This window comes from Strongyloides ratti, assembly GCF_001040885.1.
Source record: "Strongyloides ratti genome assembly S_ratti_ED321, chromosome : 1".
In the NCBI taxonomy this organism is placed as follows: domain Eukaryota; kingdom Metazoa; phylum Nematoda; class Chromadorea; order Rhabditida; family Strongyloididae; genus Strongyloides; species Strongyloides ratti.
In genome coordinates this window covers 10649650-10670716 of record NC_037307.1, presented here as the reverse complement: position 1 = coordinate 10670716, position 21067 = coordinate 10649650, and the positions used below count along the sequence as shown (strand labels likewise).

Below are 21067 nucleotides of genomic sequence, written 5' to 3'. Positions count from 1 at the left end.
TGACTAATTATATTTTTGGTAAAGTTTCATTTTTGTAAATAAATGTTCATTTACTTTTTATTATGTTATTTAATAAATTTTATAAAAAATCATTTTTTTAAGCACAAAATAAAGAATCATTATGAAGTTATCTTCATAGTAAGAATTTTTTTCGAAGAATTTCAAGAAACATATTAAAAAAAATTTTTTAAATAATATTTTTAAATATAAAAAATTTAATGCAATGATTAGAAATATTATTTTATAGAATAAAACATATTTTTTTAATAATTATTTAATGTAAATTAAAATTAAAAATGAATTTATATATATAAATGGTATCATTCAAAAATAGTTTCATTTATTTTTTGATAATAAAACGAACGGTTTTTTTTCCATAACAATAAAAAATTTACTTTTAAACATTCAACATGATCAGTAAAAAAATTAAATAAATTATTCTTTTTTTTTGAATGTATCATAATGATCCAAGAGGATCAAAAATGAGTTTATTTTTTCTTTGTGTAATTATTCATTGATAAAAATTAAAAAACTTCCAGTAAATTAAATTTTTCATTAGTGTAATAATTTAATAACTAAAATTTGCATTTTAAAAGTATAATTGATAAGAATAAATATTTTATTAGTAATTAGAATTAAATTTGTTAATATTAAAAATATGATTATTATAAAAAAATGTAATATCTAAAAAATATCAAAAAAATACTTATATATCTAAACATATAAATTAATTTTGGTAAAAATCATATTATGGATGAAACCAATGATGTTACAATAAAATTGGATAGTAATGTTTCACAAACAGCTGAGGTAAATTTTTAATATTATTAAGTTTATTATTTGTAGAATATTTCAACAAGTCATAAAAAGGAAAAATGGGATAGTAAACTTCAATTTCTTCTAACATGTATAGGATTTGCTGTTGGTCTTGGAAATATTTGGAGATTTCCTGCTTTAGCATATGAAAATGGTGGAGCTGCTTTTTTGATACCATATGTAACATTATCATTACTTGTTGGATTTCCAATTTTATTTATGGAATTTGCCATTGGGCAATCAACTTCTTTAGGTCCATTAAAGGTTTTTGGAGCAATTGTACCAATGCTTCAAGGTGTTGGATGGGGAATGATAAGTATATCAATATTTACAACAATGTATTATGTACCATTATTATCATGGATATGTTTGTATATTCAAAAAATTGCTACTGGAAATTTTAATACTATTGTTAGTTGTAAAAATGAATGGAATTCTATTTATTGTGTTTCAACAGTTGATGATAAAATTTGTACAAATGAAACTAACCATGCTTATATTACTTTTAATAATACTTGTTATATTGTACCAGATAATTATACTGGAGCAATTTATAGAAATATGTTATTTACTAACAATGGACTTAATGGTACACAAATAACATATGCTGCAGAGGAATATTTTTATAAAAAACTTCTAACATTTGGTGGTGAATTTTCTAAAAGTATTTTTGAAATCAATTGGGAAGTATTTATAAGTTATAATATTGTGTATTTTTTTGTTTATTTAATTGTCTTTAAAGGAATCAAAATAATGGGGAAAGTTGCTTTTGTTACATCAACAGTCCCATATCTAATAATGATATTCTTTTTTATTTATTCTCTTAAATTAGATGGTTCTAGTGAGGGAATTAAATTTTTTTTATATGAAAAAACTGACTTCTCTACAATATTTACTATCAAAACTTGGAAACTTGCTACAGAACAATTATTTTTAAGTTTATCATGTGGTATTGGTGTGACATTATCATTATCATCACATAATGAGAAAAAACATAATATATTTAAAGATTCATTAATTGTTATTTTTGCTGACAATTTTATGAGCTTTTTTGGTGGAATAACAACATTTTCTATACTTGGTTTTATGGCAAAACGACTTGGAAAACAAATAGATGATGTTGTTAGTGATGGTAAAGTTCTTGCTTTTGTAGCATATCCTGAAGTAGCAGCATTAACTTCAATTCCTGTACTATTTTCACTTTTGTTTTTTATTATGTTACTATCACTGGGATTAAGTTCAGTTGTATGTTTTATATCTAGTATCATAACTTCATTTCTTGATAATTTTAAAAAATTAAGAAGATACAAAACTATTACTATATTTATTTCAATATTTATACTATATATATTAAGTCTTCCAATAACAACAAAAAGTGGTATATACATTTTTGAAATTTTAAATACATTTGCTGTTTCATTTAATGTATTATTTGTTGCAACAATGGAATGCATCTCAATAACACATTTTTATGGAATTAATAATTTTAAAAGGGCCATTAGAAGAATGTTAGGGCAAGGAAATAGTTTATTTTCAAGATATTTTGGTTCTTCAGGATATATATTGACATTTTGTCAAAAATATCTGAATCCACTTGTATTATTAACATTATCAATTGTTGGCATTTATGAATCAATTGGTCAAGAATATATTTATGGTAATGATCAATATAAAATAATAACACCAAAAAAACTTGTATTTTTTGGGTGGATTGTTGCAACACTTCCAATTATATTAATTTTTGTTGGAGGAATCACAGAAGCATGGAAAAAAAGAAAAACAAATGTTATTGATATACTGAAACCAAATGAAAGTCATATATTATCAATTAAAAATTATGAACCATCACCAATTATTAATTATATAGAATCAACATGTAAAAAAGTAGAAGAAAGTCAGACTTCTAATAATACCACTGAACTTGTCACATCAAATAAAACTGAGTCACTCAATTAATTAACATCAAAAAGTTTCAAATATATATTTTTCACATTCTTACAATAAACTTATAAAAAAATTAAAGAATACTAATATTAAAAGATTGTAATAAAAAATAATTTAAGTAAATTCTGTAAAATATATTTTGTGATTAATTTATTATAGACATAAAATGACTAATAAAAAGTTTTATTACAATAATTTTTTATTGAATTTTCTTATCAATAATTGGTACATAAGCAATTATATCATTGATGTCTTTTTTTTATAATATAAATACTGTAATAATAATTATTTTTAAACATGATTTTTTTATTTATTATATTAACATATATTTCTTTTTATTTTAATTTTTTTTACTTCCTAAAACTTACTATTTATATTTTTTTACTTTATCCTATGTTGAGAATTTTTTTTGAAGTTTTAAATAAAGATATTAAAAAAATTATCTACGTTTAAACAATTTTAAAAGTTAACGACAAATTTCCGTCAAGTGTATTTTAATAATTAAAAACATTTAATACTATTAAAAATTGCTTTTGTAATATTACTAAAAAAAAAAAACTTTTATAATTCATATAAACTTGAAAAGATAGAAGTTAACTATATTGAAGTGAAACAATTAAAAACTTAATATATATAAGAAGGAAGAGGTTTTGTGTATATTTAGCTAATTATTAAAAAAATTAATAAAAGTATTTATTTTTTTATTCACCAATAAAATATGAATAAAAATGTAAGGATTATATTTTTTTTTATTTTATCTAAATCTAAATACAATATAAATAATTACACATTATTAATTAACCATTTAATTATACTTTTAAATATAGATTTTTTTTTATTTTATAAAAAAAAAGTAATAAAGCTTTAAAATTTATTTTTAAAATAATATATACAATATTTTTATAGTACAAATTATTTTTTTCAAATAACTATGGATAATATAAAACAACCTTTGAATGTATCTATTCCAACGTTTGAAAAAATATTTTTGATTATTCAATGTATCTGTTATCTTCTATATTTAATGTTTGTAATACTTTTTGTATTTAAAATATTTAAGAAAAATAAAAACAAATATTTTTCATCATTTGAATTTCATTTTTGTTTTAATTTTATCTTTGATTTTATTCAATCATCTTCTATATTAATTTTACAAAAATTTTTTCATTGGCAAATTGCAATTAATTATTTTAGTAATGCAACATGGATTCTAACATTGCATCCATTTATATATATTGCAGTATGTGGTTCAATTTTTGGATGTCTTATTGTTGTTGTTAATAGATATTGTGCATTACTACATCCTGAATTTTTTAAATTTAGATGGACAAAAAAAGTTTCAATTTTAATAGTTTTTTGTCAAACTTTTCTTTCTATTATATTTTTTATACATAATTTTTTTGGAGAATATTTTATTGCTTATATACCAGACTTAATTATTTATTATATTGCTTGTTCAACAAAATGGAGTAATTTTGTTAACAATTTATTGCTCTCTATCATTTCTGGTACCTGTAGCATTATTACTATTATATTAAATATCAAAATTATAATTGTATACAGTAGAAATGTAGTTCATTCTACCACAAAACATGACAAAAGAAATAAAATAGGATTAATACAATATGCTATAATTGTTGCATTATCTTTATTTATTATGTTTCTTTATCAATTTACAAGATTACTTCTTGTAATTTTTTGTTTTAATGATAAACTTTTTCAATTTGGACGATTTTTTTATGCCGTTATTTGTATAAATTCCTCAATTCAACCAGTAGCTATTTCTTTGTTATCAAAATCTAGACGAAATGAATTTTGTCGTTTTTATTTTGGTTGTATTTGTTTTAATAAGAAGAAAGTTATAAATTTATGTAAACCTAAAGTGAAAAGAATAAAGCCTGACATTTTTCAAAGATAAATATATATTTTATTATTTTTTTTTATAAAAAATGTATCCAATAAAATTATTTGTATTTAATTTATCTTTTTTCATTGTAATACTTAAAAATATATGTTGATTCAAGACAGAAAAATAATTCAAAATAATTGTATTAATGAAATATTTGGAAAAAAAATATACATCCAAATTATTTATTAAAAAGATTTTAAATTAAATGGTATATTGTAGAACTGTATGTTGAATGAAAATTATTAATATTTATACATTGTGATTGGAAGTTCAATTAATTATAATGTCTACCACTTTGAAAATTTTTGAGGTTAACTGAAGGACAATCTAAAAACATTTTTACACATTTCATGTTTCTTACAACAACCAGATGATTTGAACTTAAAGAATCAGTCAATGGATGTGTATATTTCCATTCTTTTCCATCAAAAATTTCACACTCATTTGTAAATCCATTTGATGTATATCCTCCACAAACGTAAATTTTTTCATTATATGATATTGCACCAAAATTTGATCTGTTTTTTAATAATGAAGGAAATTCTTCAAAATAATATTGATCAATTATAGCACATTCACATGAATTTAATCGAGTTTCATGCCAAGCTCCACCAATGGCTACTATTTTGTTAGTATCTATTTGTATTAATGCATGGCCTTTTCTTGGAATTGTCAAAATAGGACCTTCCCTCCATTCATCAGTTTTAAAATTATATATATGAGAAGATGATAATATTTCAGAACCAGAATATCCTCCTGATGCAACAAGACAATCATTAATTATTAATGCTCCAAAATCTGATCTTGCTACAGGCATTGGCTTAAGAATTGTCCAAACATTTGTTGCTGGATCATATCTTTCAAATGTTGTCAATCTATCAGTAGCTCTTATTTCAGCTTTACCTCCTAATGCATAAAGTTTACCTTTATAAGCAAGAAGACGATGAAAACAACGTGGATAATTCATTCCTGATTTTCTATTCCATGTAAATGTTGTTGTATTAAGTTCAAACAACTCATTTGATATTACATCATTTTTACTTCCACCAGAAATATAAATTTTTGAACCAATTGTTTCACTTGAAAAATTAGCAACTGTTTGAGGTAAATTGATACCTCTTGTATATACCCAATTTCCAGTTCTTGTATCAAATATTTGTATCCTATTTAATGCTCCTTTTTCTCTAACACCACCTAATTGTATCATTACATCTCTTGGATAACGACATTTTGACAATTCCAATAAAGGAAACATTGATAAAGTCATATCAGGATAGTAATCTTTTATTAATTCTTCTGCAAATTCATGTTCCATATCAAGGCGAATCCTAAAACAAGTAAAAATTTCATTAAGAAAATAATTATAATTTATTCCATAAATTTTTTCATTATTTTTAAACCAAAATAAAGCCATTTCAAGAACTTTTCTTTCATTAGGTACATTTAATCGTTGATCTTTTAGAAAAGAAATCAATTCAGGAAATGAAAGATTAACAAAACCTGCTGTAACATTTTTATCGGTAGTATAATTTATTGGTGTATAATATAAAATTTCCCTCCACAACATATTTTTATTTTGATCACCATATTTATTTCCAATTCTCCATCCCCAAAAAAGATAACTTTTATTATTTAAACTAGCTGTATGTATATTTTTAAGGATACTTTTAATTAATCTTAAATAATTATTAAATAACAAAAAAAAATAAACTTACTGTGTAAGATCGAATCTTTCACTAATTTCTATAACTTCAACCAATTCTTCAATATTATTATAAACCAATTTCCTTTCATGTAAGAATGTTGTAATACACTTTAATATTTCATAACGAATATCAGTATAAATAAAAAGTCTTTCAAAAATGCCATAATTTTTAAATTCTAAATGATAATCTGCATCAAATAAATTTAACCATTCTACAGCTAGAATTATTGACCTTGTTGTAACAGCATCACGTTTGTTACAACTAATGAGAACTACATCATGTGTTAAATCATCATAAGGGAATATAATATATTCATAATCCATATGCATTCCAAGAAACAGAAAAGGATTTTAAAAGAATTTGAAAAAATTTATTTTCTTTTAATAATAGAATAAAATAAATTTTTATGCAAATTTTTTAAATTAATTACCATTCTTTTTTTTGAATAATATTTCATTGAAATGTAATTAGATGAATATTTTGGTGGTATATTTTTTAGTTATAAAATTAGATAAAAAGAATATAATAATTTTGTCAAAAAAAAATAAAAGAATCTTATTTAGAATAATTTTTATAATTGAATTTTTTAAATTTCTACATGTATAATGGATGATAAGATCATATCAATACAACCTGAAATAGAAAACATTAATAATGATAAACACATTTCAATTAATGCTAGAACATCACCAACAGACTTGACAAATCATTCAGAATCTTATAAAAATAATGGTTCTTTATCTATTTTTGCTGATTCAAAAAAAAATTGTATAAAAAATGATTCTACAACATCATTAAATAAATATATTTCTTCAAAAATAACTAATTTAAAAAAAACAACACCAATAAAAAATAAAATAAATACAACAAATTCTAATACTAATTTAAATAGTCATAGAGATGTAGTAGGATTAGTTAATCTACATAATAATTCAAAAAATCCTCTTTGTACAGAAAATACAGATTCATTAATAAATTCTCAAACTTTAGTTTTAGAATCTTTGTTAAAATCAAAAAGTAAACAATTAATAAAATGGAAAATTGCTACAATTTTATTGTCATTAATTTCTGTAATATTAATTGGAGTAATTTTTCTACTATTATTTGTTTTCTAAAAAATAATCTTATAACTTGTATTCTTTTTTTATAATAAATGTATAGTAATTAACAAATTTTTTAATTAATTGCATTTATAAATGTTATATTCATTATATAAAATAATAAAATTTTTAATTATCAAAGTTTATTAAGATTCAAGGACAAATTTAATATAACAAATTATTGAATATATATACATTTACAAAATTATATTTTATATCATTTCAAAAGTTTTAAAATGTTATTAAAAAAAATTTTACCTGAAAATTTTAAAGAAGTATTAAAATCAATTGAAAATAATATTCATTATAATAATATTTATTTCTGTCTAAAATCTTCAGCAAATAAATGGTCTCCAACGACAAAATTATATGCTTGGAAAGTTTATGATACAGATTTTATTTGTTATGCTGTTCTTAATATTCATAAACATGGTAAGCCATACATTTTTATACAAACAGATTATGAAAATGAAAATAATGAAAAAGGTGAATTAGTTGTTAATTTGTTATTTAATGATATCAAAAAATTAGTCGATGAATGTGAAGATATTGGTATTGTTTGTTCAAATATGTTTATGAAATTTTTAAGAAAAGTTTTTATCACTCAATCATCTTTTAAAAATATTTACTTAGATGAACCAGTTGCTTTTTTTTATATAAATGATGAGAACTATAAAAAATATATAAAAAATGGTCCTTCAATTGAAGAAGGATTTGAAATTATTCAATTACCTCCATCATATGCTCAAACTATGATGGATCAACTTTTATTTTTTGGTAAAGGTGATCTTGAATTAGCTACAAATAGACTAGAACAATATCCAAGTGTTGGAATTATTGAAAAATCAACTAATAAAATTGCAAGTTTCTACTATAATGATGGCTATGGCTTTCTAGCTCATCAATTTACTTTTAAAGATTACAGAAAACGTGGTTTTGGAACAGCTTGTGAAATAGAATTATCAAGATTAAATAAAGAAATGATGGGTGTAATACCAATGAAGGCTGTATCATTAAGTAGAAAATATGTCTTACAATTGACAGAAAAATTAAAATATTGGAGTAGAATTTCTAATAAAGATTTTTCTCAACCTGATGTTTATTGGACATTTTTTTCAAAAAATGAAAAACACAAAACAGAAATATTTGATAATTAATTAAATTTTAAACTATAATTGTCTTTTAACTAAGATCAATTTTACTATTTTCTTTGTTTTATCAAAAGTATGTGACAAAAAGTATGAATGTGTAAAATTTTTACTATAATCAATTTTATCATTTTCTTTCTTTTGTCAGAATGATGTAATAAAAAGTATAAATATTTTAAATTTTTAATAATGTTATCATATTAAACTTTACTACTATGTTAATTAATAAACTTTCAATTAATGATTATCAAGAAATACTTGATACTTTACATGGAGATCCTAAATTTGCAATTATATATTTTTGTCTAAAATCAGAATTAAATTGTTGGTCTCCGACTACAAAAGTAGTTGGATGGAAATTATTTGATGATTCCTATATTGCATATGGAGTTTTAAATATTCTCCAATCTGGAAAACCATATTTTCATATGCAAAGTAATATATTTGATATAGAAAAATCTGAAAAAGCTGCAAAATATTTATTTATAGAAATTTTACCTTTTTTCAGAGATGAAGAAGATTTTTGCATTGCATGTCCCAATGAATTTATGATATCATTTCGTAAATTATTTGTACAAACAACTCCTTTTATTCACATATTAATTGATGATGGTGGAATTTTGTTTTATATAGATGAAAAAAGTTATGAAAAATATATTGATAAAGAAATAATTATTCCAGAAAAATATATCATTGATAAATTATCACCAGAAGATTCAGAAATGATGGTAAATGTATATTTATTTAAAGGTAGAGGTGATATTAATCGTATTACTAATAGAATTAATGAATTTCCAAATGTATGCATTAAAGATAAAGAATCTAATAAAATTGTATCATTTATTCATAATGATGGTTATGGTTTTCTAGCTCATCAATATACATTCCCTGATTATAGAAAACAAGGTCTAGGAACAATATGTGAAAAAAGTCTATCAAAATTTAATAAAAAATTACTTAATATTATTCCATTAAAAGGGGTTTCTATTCATAGAAAATATGTTCTTGAATATACAAGAAAATCAGGATATTGGAGAAGAATTCCTAGTAGTATACAACAAGATACTGATATATATTGGACAGTTTTTTCAAAAAAAAATCTTGAAAAAGTGATAGCTAAAGACAATTAAGTTAAAAATTTATTAGTATCTTAATACTAATTAATTATAAAAGAAAAAAAATTACAACTTATATCAAACTTATAATAAAAATTTCTTATAATATTTTTTTAATACTTTCATCCAAAATTATATTTACAGGAATATTTTCAAATGAGTTTTGATCAATAAAAGCAACTAATACTGGAAAAGCAACTGCTAGATTGTATCCTGTGTCTAGACTTGTAATAAGATAACTTTTGCCATTAATTGGTTTACTTAAAGGAGAAACTTTAAATGTCATAGAATATTTTGAAGAGTTACTTGGAAATGATACAGGCATAAAATTTCTTGACATATGTTCCATTTTAGATCTATTACAAGATTTTTTAACCCTTCTAGTAGGACAGTTATCTTCAATCTTTTCTTTTAAAATTCTTCTTATAGCTGTTTTGTCACCACCTTGCTCATTGATAAGATATTTAAAAAATCTAAAATCAACTTTTATTAGATGATTAAACCAAACCATATTCTTTTTGATAAAAGTAAATTCAAATACATCTACATTTGATAGGCCAGCTTTAACATCTTCCAGATGAACTCTTAAATCTGTATTATTAACTTTCTTTTCCATTTCAAGTTTTTCACCAAGTTTACCAGACAAAAGACCACCAGAATTGTTTTTTAGATCAATCCAATTTGGTTCAATGCAAGATTTAAGTTTCATTACCACATGTTTAGAATGTGGTTCGATCTTTGAAATATAATCAAAAGGAACTTGTATTTGTATTTGAAAAATGAAATTATTAAGAACATTAAATTTTTCATTTACTTTGGAGTTTGCTAAATTTTCTTTATCTAAAAAATTTTTTTATAATAAAAAAAAATTAATACTTACCATTTGATTTCAACCATTCAACTGGATTATATGGGAGAACAAAATTAAAGTAACGTTGTTCTAGATGTGTATCAACATGACAATCAACACAACGAGCCATCAAAAAAAGAGGATTTATTTTTATTGTTGAAGTTTGAAAAATTGCCAATTCATATCTACTTTGACGATATGCTGGTTCTCTTCCACATTTAATTGCTATCATTTCATCTTTTAATAATTCATTTCTTAATTCTTCTTGTTCATTAATCACATTATCATTAATATATGAATCATAATTATAATTCTCATCTTTCTCATTTTTACGGAAACGGTTACCAATTCTTACAACACGTTTTGGCATTTTTTTATATATTGGCTGTTGTTTAATTTTTTGTTGAGAAGATAATTTTAGATTTGGATCATTATTTTCAATTGAAACAATTTCTTTTAGCTTTTTCAATGTTACTGATGTCAATAAACGATTTTTTTTTGTTCTCATAGCTCTTGGCTTTCTACCAGCTGGTCCAGATGGTTTTGTAATTCCAGTTGTAAATATTGTTCTAGGCTTTTGTTGAGAATATGGTTGAACACTTAATTGATAGGCATCGACTTGTGTTTGATGATGTGATACTTCAACCTGGTTTCCATTTTCATTACTTTCATTTTGATTTGAAGGAAAATTTTGATCTATCTCAGGAAAAAATTCTTGAATTGCTTTAACATCTTCCTTTGACATTGTAAAATTTTTATTATTTGGAAAATTAAACGATAAATTTACCGATAAACTATTTCCTTAAAATATGAATGTAAAAAAATATGCTAAATAAATCACTTTTATATAACAGAAGACAAATTAATAAATTTGAATATAGTATTTTAATTTTTTATGGAAGATGAAAATTCACAATAAGGAAATAAATATTAATTTAATCATGTTTACTCATATTCATGTTCATTTAATTTTTTCTACTCCAAATACTCCAAATATAAATTTATATGAAAAATTTATATACTAATATTTTTGAATTTTACTAATGTCTTCTAATTTATTAATGGTAGAAAAAATTATAAATTATTTGTTTATACATTTTTTTTCCTAAATTTGTTTTAAAAACTGTATAAAAATAAATGTCATGAAAGCACTTTTTTTCAGCATTTACATATAATATTGTAGTTGATAACACTTAAAAAATAATTAATTGTAAATAATCTCAAAAATAATCATTGGGTATATATAATATCATTTTTTGAATGCACATTCGCCTTTAACTTGAACTCATCATAAATCTTCAAGTTTTGTTTACAATATAGTTATGATTATTTTCAAAATTCATAATTTTATCAAGAGCTATTAGATAAATGCAATTTCTTTAATAAATGCTGAAAAAAGTTATTTTTTTACTATACTAAAAAACTAATCATCAGGTGCGTCTGACATTTACAAGAATTTCACGAGTTTTCAGCTGAAGCTGATTTGTACTGAGATTGGAAAAATTTTGATAATGTTAGACACAGCTGAAATTTATTTGACTTAATTTTAAAGTCACTAATGCAATAGAAATTTTTTTTGAATATTTGAATGTTATACATATGTATAATTATTTTTAATAATTACAATGTTGATTTTATAAAAAAAAATTATACTAAAACAATAAATAAATAAAGAAAAATAAGTAATTAAAAAATTAAAAAAAAAAAAACAACTTTTTTTGGAAATTGAATATGCTACTATATTCATTCGATAGCCCTTGAAATGGGATGAATTTTGAATATAATCAACAATATTCAAAAATTAAAACTTCAGGAGTTATAAGGATTCAAAGTTGAGGGGGGAAATTGTGCAATATTTTTTTGTAAATCTCGATTTTTATGATAACATTGTAAATATTAAAAATAAATACTTTATTCTAGATCAATTTGTTGCGAGAAATTCATTAAGCCTATTTTCATCTTCATAGGACTTCTAAAAATGAAGATATGATAAGAAATATGTTTAAAAAAAAGTTTTAAGAAATTAGTGATAACTCAAGTTAATGAAGTCACAGAACCATGAAACTTGATGCGCTGTGTTTCTTTCATAATTTAAGGTGTACCTTACGTTGAAAATATTTTTAAATTATCAACCGTTTTTGAAATACCATGCTTGGTATTTTTTCGCGCGTAATCCATTGTCACCGTTTTTTTATATCTCTAAAGTGGTTAAAGATATAAAAAAATTTTGAAGGCAGACCCCATATGAAAATTGATTTGAAGACGATTGCAGAAATCTGATTACATTTATCTTGATTTTGAAGCAAGATATGACCAAGGGCGGAAATTTTTCTAAAATATTCATTGTTCTCGACTTTTCAGTATTTCAGCAAATACTTATCCTATGAAGCTAAAACCAGTTTCATTCGATTTCTATTCAAAAGTAGGTCTAGAATATTAATTTTCATAGCTATAGCATTTTTATTTTTAGAAATATAAAAATTGGCTGAAAATTTTCTAGATTTCCGAGTTTACCTCTAAAAATGTGAACAAAGAAAAACAACTTTTTTTGGAATTTGAATATGCTACTGCAGTCATTCGATAGCCCTTGAAATGGGATGAATTTTGAATATAATCAACAATATTTGAAAATTGAAATTTCAGGAGTTATATGGATTCAAAGTTGAGGGGCGAAATTGTGGAATATTTTTTTGTAAATCATGATTTTTATGATAATATTGTAAATTTTAAAAATAAATACTTTATTTTAGATCAACTTTTTACGAAAAATTCATTAAGCCTATTTACAACTTTATAGGACTTCTAAAAATGAAGTTATGATAAGAAATATGTTTAAAAAAAAGTTTCAAGAAATTAGTGATAACTCAAGTTAATGAAGTCAGAGGTCTATGAAATTGGATGCGCTGTGCTTCATTTGTGATTTTAGGTATACCTTACGTTGAAAAGTTTTTTAAATATTAAACCGTTCTTGAAATACAATGCTTGGTACTTTTTCGCGCGTAATCCATTGTCACCATTTTTTTATATCTCGAAAGTGGTTAAAGGTATAAAAATATTTTGAACGTAGACCCTATATGAAAACTCATTAGAAGATGATTGCAGAAATCTGATTGCATTTATCATGATTTTGAAGCAAGATATGACCAAAGGCGGAAATTTTTCTAAAATATTCATTGTTCCCGACTTTTCAGTATTTCAGCAAATAATTATCCTATGAAGATGGGACTAGTTTCATTCGATTTCTATTCAAAAGTGGATCCAGATTATTAATTTTCATAGCTATAACATAATTATTTTCAGAGATTCAGAAATTGACTGAAAATATTCTAGATTACCAACTTTACTTTAAAAATTGTGAAGAAAAAAAATTATTTTTTTTTAATTTGAGAATGGCACTGCAGCCATTCGATAGCTCTTCAAATGGGATGAATTTTGAATATAATTAACAATGGCTTTATTTATGAGCACGCTTGTATTAGAAATTTTGGTACTGTTCGGTTTTATCCCCTTCCCCTATTTTCTATTTGTCATAACTTCTTTCAAAATTCATTTTTTTTTATTATTTTTTGAAGGATGAGATTCCTTTCCAATCCCCTTTTGTAATTTAAAAAAAAAAAATAAAAAAATTTTAAAAAAAATATTTTTTAAAGAAATTTAAAGAAATTATTTATGTAATAAGCAAAAATGATTAAAATAATTGATGATAAGCTAAAAATTATTTAACTATATTATGAAAGTAATTAGTTCAAATCAAATAGTAATTACCTTTTTCTCCTTTTTTTATTAAAAAAAGTAAATTTTATTGTTTATAAAATTATTTATTAAAATTCAATTATCAATTACCTTTTATTTATCTTTTTTTAAAAAATCAATTACCTTTTTTTCATTAATTTATAATATTTTTTACGCTTTATCATGTAATGCTTGAAAATGCAAAAAAAAACGGAAAATGGGGGATTAAAACCATAAAGTACCAAATTGTTTTTTTTTAATTTTTTTTTATCTGATTCCCCACGTTTTTTTATGTTAGAAAAACTATGAAAATTAAAAAAAAAATCTTTTTGAGGGAGAACCTCGTCTAAAAGAAATCCGAAATGAATATCATTTAATATAATAAAATTACATCATTTCTGATATATCAACATACTCGGTCAGATAAAAAAAACGGCTCATAACGCCTCCCCTCCATCAGAGGGCAAAATGTCCTCCTGGCGGTCATCAAGCGAACAACCTCATAGAAGAGATTGAAGCGCGTCTTCACGCTCAGGAGGGGAGGCCGTATCTAATCCTCACCGCTTCGGTGTGATTGACTTTGCGTCAACACATAGAAAAGCATACTACAGAAAAGATCCTGTGAAGCATGATTTCAAATTTGTAGTCATTTCGTTTAACACTCTATATCAACATTCTTCTTATAAGAGTTGGGTTATACTGATACGACAAAAAAGTAATTGGTAAAAAAGTTATGTGATATACATAAACTAGGAGAGAGAGAAAGAGAGAGTATTTAGAAGATAAGATTTTAGTTAACATTATCGATCAACGCTGATTATTGTAAACATTTTGGGGGTTTTATAGCCCTGTGAACGTACCCTTACAACGAAATATCCCTCATAATGGATACAGAAATTGAAACTAGGAATATTAAATTAATAAACTTTTAATCAAATAAAAAACAAACAATTAATATATTTTGTGGTTCCAAAAAATAACATATTGAACAAAGTTCACAAACAAAACAAAGTATAATTTATAACATTACCGTTTCTTAACTTTTTAATAAATTAAATTCTTTTTAAATGTTATTCATAGGATTAAATAAATAATAAGAAGAATAGATTTTATAGATCTTTGATTATCAAATTTGCTTGTAATTTATCTATTGTTTTTGACATCTCTATATTAAATTATATGACCATTATTTTTAATACATTAGACCTCCTTATAGATAGAATGGGGTTAAAAGATAATGACGAAATTTTTTATTTCATCATGTTTTAAATAATAATTTTTATAGTTAAAATATTAACAATTACATTTTATTATGAAATATTATTTATTAAATTTGTCAAACAATATTCTATATAATTGTTAATTTACGTTATTTTAATTATTTAATTTAAAATTTAAAAAATCAAATTTTTAAAAATATTTGTTATATTTAAATTTTTCTTATAATATTTTAGTAAATAGAAAAGATCTTTTCTAAAAATTTTATTAAATCATTGTAGTTTAAATTGTAATTATGTCTTCTGGGTAAGTTTATTTCAATTTTACTTTAATCTGTCATTTTATTTTAGAAAATCAAGAACTCATCTTTTACAGCTTTCATCATCGGAATCAAGTGATGTTGGGACAGGACGTGAAATTGATTTTATTCCAAAATTGGATGGCAATTTAGAAGAAAGTCAAGATGTTGGAACTGCTAGAGAAATAAAACCTAGTCATAAGGTTCCATTAGCTGATATTTCTAATGATCCTACAAGTGATGTCGAAACAGCTAGAGAAGTTTCTCAGGGTCCTCATTCAATGCCAAAAGATAACTTAAACATAAGTGGATTAAATCAAGCACTTGGTACTTTAAATATTCAAGGATTACCACAGGCTTCTAGTTCTGCACCCACAGAAAATCCACAAGTTATTACTCCTACTGAACAAGTACCAGCTATAGTTAGCAATGAAAAAAACCAATCAAATGAAATTTCTTTAACAACATCATCTGCTCAGGAACAACCATCAAATGTTGTCCCGGTTAGCACAGAAGTCCAGCCCGTTTCAACTGGAACACCTCAAATCGTTTCTTCATCAGCTGTTGAAACTGCAAATGTTGCTAATCAACCCCAACAAATTGCTGCACCAGCTATAAATGAGACTTCTCAACCAAATCCATCTGTTCAAGAAGTACCACAAGTTCAGCCAACTGCTACAGAAGTTCAACAAACTCCAGTTGCTGCTCCAGGTGTAAGTGAAACGCCATCAACACCTCAACCTGTTCCTCCATCTTCGGTTGAAACGTTACCATCAGCTAATGTCACTTTAACTACAGAAAATGTTAATGAAGAGAAACCAAAAATCATTGAAGAAGAAAAGCCAAAATCTGATGTAAATGATAAGTTATGTGAAAATAAATTAAAATCAAATGACGTTGCATCACTTAATTCATCTTCAACTGATGTAGTTCAGCCTAAGGTTGTTGAATCAGGAACAGAGAAAGCTGCTCCATTACTTGTTCATATTGCTCCATCAGAAACAGCTTGTGGTAAAAAAGATGAGGTTAAAGAAGAAGCTTCAAAAGGTGTTAACATTATTCCAGTAAAGGATAGTATTCCTGAGAAGGTTAAAGTAGATGAACCTAAAGATACCACACATAACGCTGTTAAGGAAACTGCCACACTTAATCCTAGTGAACATAAAATCACTAAACCTGAAACACCAGTAATCACAAAGACACAAGTTGAAGTTAAAAATGAGGATACCAAGGTTAATTCGCTACCAAATAAAGTTGAACAAAAAGTTTCTGCTAAGGAGGCAGAAAAACCAAAAGTCGAGGCTACCAAATCTCAACCAAAGAAAGAGATACAACCAGAAAAACAATCTTCTGGATGTTGTATCTCTTAACTTTACCTTCTTAAGATACTAATTTTTGTCGCTAACCCTTTTTAATTATTCTTTACCAATCTTCAAATTTGATATTGTATCTTCAATATTATTAATTTATAAGTACATACATTGTTCAGATATATTTAACAAGTTTTAATGAACAGAATGTAAATCAAATTTTATTTAATAAATTTTTCTAATATTCAACATTTAAATCTTATATTAATTTGAAACTTTTATTCTTCGATGTTGTTGAATCTTTAAAATAAACTATTTAGAACAGACAATAATTTTGTTTATTTAAATATTTGTGTTGTCTCAAGAATACATAACAAATCGTAAGATTTTTAACACTTGAAAAAAAAAACTCCCAATTGACTTAGAGTTTATGATGAAACATTTATATAGAAAATAGTCTATAAAGATGTTTCCTCACTAATTACTCCACATCTATATCGTGTCACGAAAGTTTTGTACATACGTTGGAATTGTGTGTACTAAAAAGAGAAACAAAAATATTATCAGTTGTATTTCAAAAATCTTGTTATTTAAAATTATGAATCCTTTAAAGAGAAAAACTGAAATGACATTATCACCACGTAAGTTTACGTTAAGTATATTCATATTTTTTTAGATGATGAGAAGATAGTTGCATCTGAATTAGAAAGTCTAGCACAGAATTTAGGATTACCAAAAGGATCAACACAAGAAGAAACAATATCTATTTTATATTTTTATATAAAAAATGCTGAGTCAAAAGGATATTTAAAGAATATAATACAAAAACCAAAAAAAAACGACAGAGTTACTGTTATGTCAATTGATGAAGTACCCCTCGGAATGAAGACCAGTGGGAATAAAAAAATTGACACGCTTGCAAAAATTGTTAGATTAAAGTATTTAGAACAATTCAGAGATATTCAAGAGTATGTAAATCAAAGAATTAACAAGGCACAAATAATGACAGCTGATCCTAAAACAAATATGAGTTTAGCTAAAGTTGGATTTTAAAAATAAATTATTTATCAGAAGTCAAATTATTTTTGAGTTTTTAACTCTTCATATTTTTAATTTTTTTTATAATAACAATTCATATTTTAAGAAAATAAAAAAAATGACTCAACCTTATCAGCGTGAAAAAGTTAACATTTTGGTGACAGGAACACCAGGTGTTGGCAAAACTACATTTTGTGAAAAATTAGGTAAAGACCTAGGATTTGATGTCATAAATATCGGGGAGATAGTTAAAGAAAATCAACTATATTCGAGTTTTGATAATGAATATAAATCGTACATTCTTGATGAAGATAAGTTACTTGATTTTATTGAGGATGAAATGAATTCAAAAAAAGGAGGTATAATTGTGGATCACCATGGTTGTGATTTCTTTCCAGAACGTTATTTTAATATCATTATTGTATTGCGTTGTAATAATACACTTTTATTTGAACGTCTTGAAAAACGTGGCTATTCAGAAAAAAAGATAACAGAAAATATTGAATGTGAGATATTTGGAACAATATTAGAAGAGGCAAAAGAAAGTTATGCTGAACATCGTGTTTTTGAGCTTATTAATGAAACAGAGGAACAACAAGCAGAAAATTTGCAAAAAGTCAAGAATCTAATTTCAAAATGGGAAGAAGAAAAATAATTTTTAATAACTAATATATTTTGTTTGTTTTTTGCTTGTTAAATTTATTGTTGTCAGATACTTTATCATAGTGTTACACGCTATCATATTTATTATCCCATATAATTTAATTTTCTTTATTCATAATTCCAGATACAATGTGTCAAATGTGGACAAAGATTCGCCAAGGCGTCCGATGGCTCCCTCATGAGCGGCTTGCCCAAGCAGTTAAACAATTAGATTTTAAAAATGTTAAAACGATACATGTATCTTTAGATCCCTTTCATCCAAAAAACGAATCTATTCGTCAATTTTGGTTTCATGTATCGTCAATGAATGTACGACAAACCAATCCATCTGTTAAAATTTTACCAGAAATTCGTAATGATAGAGGAGATCCATTCGTTTTAACAGAACTTACCAATGGTCAAAAGTATAAATTTCATACGGCGAATTTCCCTCCTGCAGACTTATTAAAAACGTTTAGTAGAGTTATTTCAAAATAAAAATACCAATTTCTAAATAAATATAGACAATAAATAAGTTGTAGAAAATGTTTTAGTTTTTTTTGAAAACTTTTTAAAGACAATAAATTTTGCTAGTAATGAAAATATAATCATTTATTCAAAAAACAACCTTGAAACCAGGCATTCACTTCATTAGAAGTTCATAAATTTTATAAAAAAGGAACAGTCTGATTGTAAGAAATCATTTACGTTAGTTTTCTTTCTTGTGTTTTTAAAAATTATTTTTCTTCAAAAATTAAGAAAAATATAATAACTAGAAACTAACACATTAAAAATAATTTACAAAAAAAAATTAATTTAATTGAATAATTTATCTATGTTGGAAATCCAATTACTAAGTAGTTTCGTTTATATTTTGTTCAGTATCTTTACGTTTATTTAAAATTTCCAAAAGGTTTTTCATATTTCTAAAATTTTGTACCAAAACTTCGAAAGGTGTAATATCACCATTGCTAATGTAACTTCTATCTTCTTCATTAAATATATCTTTGTTTTTCTCACATAATTTTAGTAATTTATCTGATAACAGTTCATCATCTTTCAAAATAGCTTTACAAGCTTCAATTTCATTATTTAAAAAAGACATTTCTAAATCTCTATATAAAATAAATTAAAATAAACAACTAATTACTTACTTTTCTGCACGGGAAGTTTCAGTCTTATTTTTTACATTGCACTTTTCTAATCCATTAGAAGGTACATCTTCTAAAATAGTACTTAAATCTAATGTTTGCCTTCTATTAACACATTCACTAAGACAATTTTCCTTATCTCTATCAATAATTTCATCAATAGTACAAATATCACTAAAAAAAACTTCTTTTTCTTGGAGTGTACAAATTGTACCAGCTTCATCATCAGAAATATCCATATCACTGCCAGAATCTTCTGGTTGGTAATTATCTATCTTTTTTAGACTATATTTATCATGGTTTTCTACATTAATATCAGTACATGAAATATTATTTGAATCCATTATAAAATAATAGGAGAACAAAAAAAAATTGATTACAGAGAATAATATTAAGAAGTAAAGAAGAAAAGTTAAAATGGCGCAAAATATATTGGAATGTTGTATATATATGTATATGAAATTTTCTTATCATTGAAATATTTTTTTCTACAAAATAACAAATAATTTAAAATATTAAAATAATCTTAAAATAGTGAACCTGTTTTTTTAATGAAAAAAAAAATACCTTAACAATAATCAAATTTGTTTTAAATTAAGTACAAGTAAGATTAAATATTTTTGTTTGTTGTTACAATGTGATTGAAAATAGTTGGCTTCTGGTAATAAATACAAACTCAATTCACATCTTCAAAAAATCAACTAATATACTTTTTTTAAAATTAATTTAAAAAAATATTTTTTGTAGTGGGACGATAAAAATAAACAACAAAACACAATAAATTAAAAGTTAAAATTAAAGAAATAATTATGTGATCATTTAACTTTAAATTTTAGTTTTTAATTTTAATGTTTTTTTTCTTCATATTTTTATGATATTTTTAATATCAAAAAAGAATAAATTTAAGTATTAACATAAATATATATGTTTGATTAAATATTTTAATTTTTAATAGAAAATTTAAATTACCACTAAGGGATACTTTTAAAAAATATTATTTACAAGTTTTTTTTGTAATAAGATAAAATTTGTTTACATTATTTAAGAGATCAACTAAAACACATTTGAAAAAGAATATTTATTAGTAATA

General features: G+C 23.8%; 9 protein-coding genes across 9 annotated transcripts; 6 read left to right on the top strand and 3 right to left on the bottom strand.

Moving 5' to 3' along the window:
* Positions 1–750: 750 nt before the first annotated feature.
* On the top strand, positions 751–2772 carry SRAE_1000327000 (Sodium-dependent dopamine transporter; the record flags this gene model as incomplete). Its single annotated transcript, XM_024650441.1, has 2 exons — positions 751–810; positions 847–2772. The coding sequence occupies 2 exons, from the start codon at positions 751–753 to the stop codon at positions 2770–2772; spliced, it is 1986 nt and encodes a 661-aa protein (XP_024504218.1).
* A 2171-nt stretch (positions 2773–4943) lies between these two features.
* SRAE_1000326900 (Kelch repeat type 1 and BTB/Kelch-associated domain and Galactose oxidase, beta-propeller domain-containing protein) lies at positions 4944–6704 on the bottom strand (the record flags this gene model as incomplete). The annotated part of the gene is made up of 2 exons (XM_024650439.1): positions 4944–6345; positions 6385–6704. The coding sequence occupies 2 exons, from the start codon at positions 6702–6704 to the stop codon at positions 4944–4946; spliced, it is 1722 nt and encodes a 573-aa protein (XP_024504217.1).
* Positions 6705–6980: 276 nt separating this feature from the next.
* On the top strand, positions 6981–8632 carry SRAE_1000326800 (Acyl-CoA N-acyltransferase domain-containing protein; the record flags this gene model as incomplete). The annotated part of the gene is made up of 2 exons (XM_024650438.1): positions 6981–7392; positions 7815–8632. 2 exons carry the CDS (start codon positions 6981–6983, stop codon positions 8630–8632), a joined length of 1230 nt encoding a protein of 409 aa, XP_024504216.1.
* A 206-nt stretch (positions 8633–8838) lies between these two features.
* SRAE_1000326700 (Acyl-CoA N-acyltransferase domain-containing protein) lies at positions 8839–9753 on the top strand (the record flags this gene model as incomplete). The annotated part of the gene is made up of 1 exon (XM_024650437.1): positions 8839–9753. The coding sequence occupies one exon, from the start codon at positions 8839–8841 to the stop codon at positions 9751–9753; it is 915 nt and encodes a 304-aa protein (XP_024504215.1).
* Positions 9754–9838: 85 nt separating this feature from the next.
* SRAE_1000326600 (Hypothetical protein) lies at positions 9839–11333 on the bottom strand (the record flags this gene model as incomplete). The annotated part of the gene is made up of 2 exons (XM_024650436.1): positions 9839–10578; positions 10619–11333. 2 exons carry the CDS (start codon positions 11331–11333, stop codon positions 9839–9841), a joined length of 1455 nt encoding a protein of 484 aa, XP_024504214.1.
* A 4500-nt stretch (positions 11334–15833) lies between these two features.
* Positions 15834–18199, top strand: SRAE_1000326500 (Protein of unknown function UPF0568 family-containing protein; the record flags this gene model as incomplete). Its single annotated transcript, XM_024650435.1, has 3 exons — positions 15834–15844; positions 15889–17195; positions 17823–18199. The coding sequence occupies 3 exons, from the start codon at positions 15834–15836 to the stop codon at positions 18197–18199; spliced, it is 1695 nt and encodes a 564-aa protein (XP_024504213.1).
* Positions 18200–18302: 103 nt separating this feature from the next.
* Positions 18303–18839, top strand: SRAE_1000326400 (Adenylate kinase isoenzyme 6 homolog; the record flags this gene model as incomplete). The annotated part of the gene is made up of 1 exon (XM_024650434.1): positions 18303–18839. The coding sequence occupies one exon, from the start codon at positions 18303–18305 to the stop codon at positions 18837–18839; it is 537 nt and encodes a 178-aa protein (XP_024504212.1).
* A 137-nt stretch (positions 18840–18976) lies between these two features.
* On the top strand, positions 18977–19324 carry SRAE_1000326300 (Thioredoxin-like fold domain-containing protein; the record flags this gene model as incomplete). Its single annotated transcript, XM_024650433.1, has 1 exon — positions 18977–19324. The coding sequence occupies one exon, from the start codon at positions 18977–18979 to the stop codon at positions 19322–19324; it is 348 nt and encodes a 115-aa protein (XP_024504211.1).
* A 355-nt stretch (positions 19325–19679) lies between these two features.
* Positions 19680–20321, bottom strand: SRAE_1000326200 (Hypothetical protein; the record flags this gene model as incomplete). The annotated part of the gene is made up of 2 exons (XM_024650432.1): positions 19680–19941; positions 19981–20321. The coding sequence occupies 2 exons, from the start codon at positions 20319–20321 to the stop codon at positions 19680–19682; spliced, it is 603 nt and encodes a 200-aa protein (XP_024504210.1).
* Between the last annotated feature and the right edge of the window lie 746 nt (positions 20322–21067).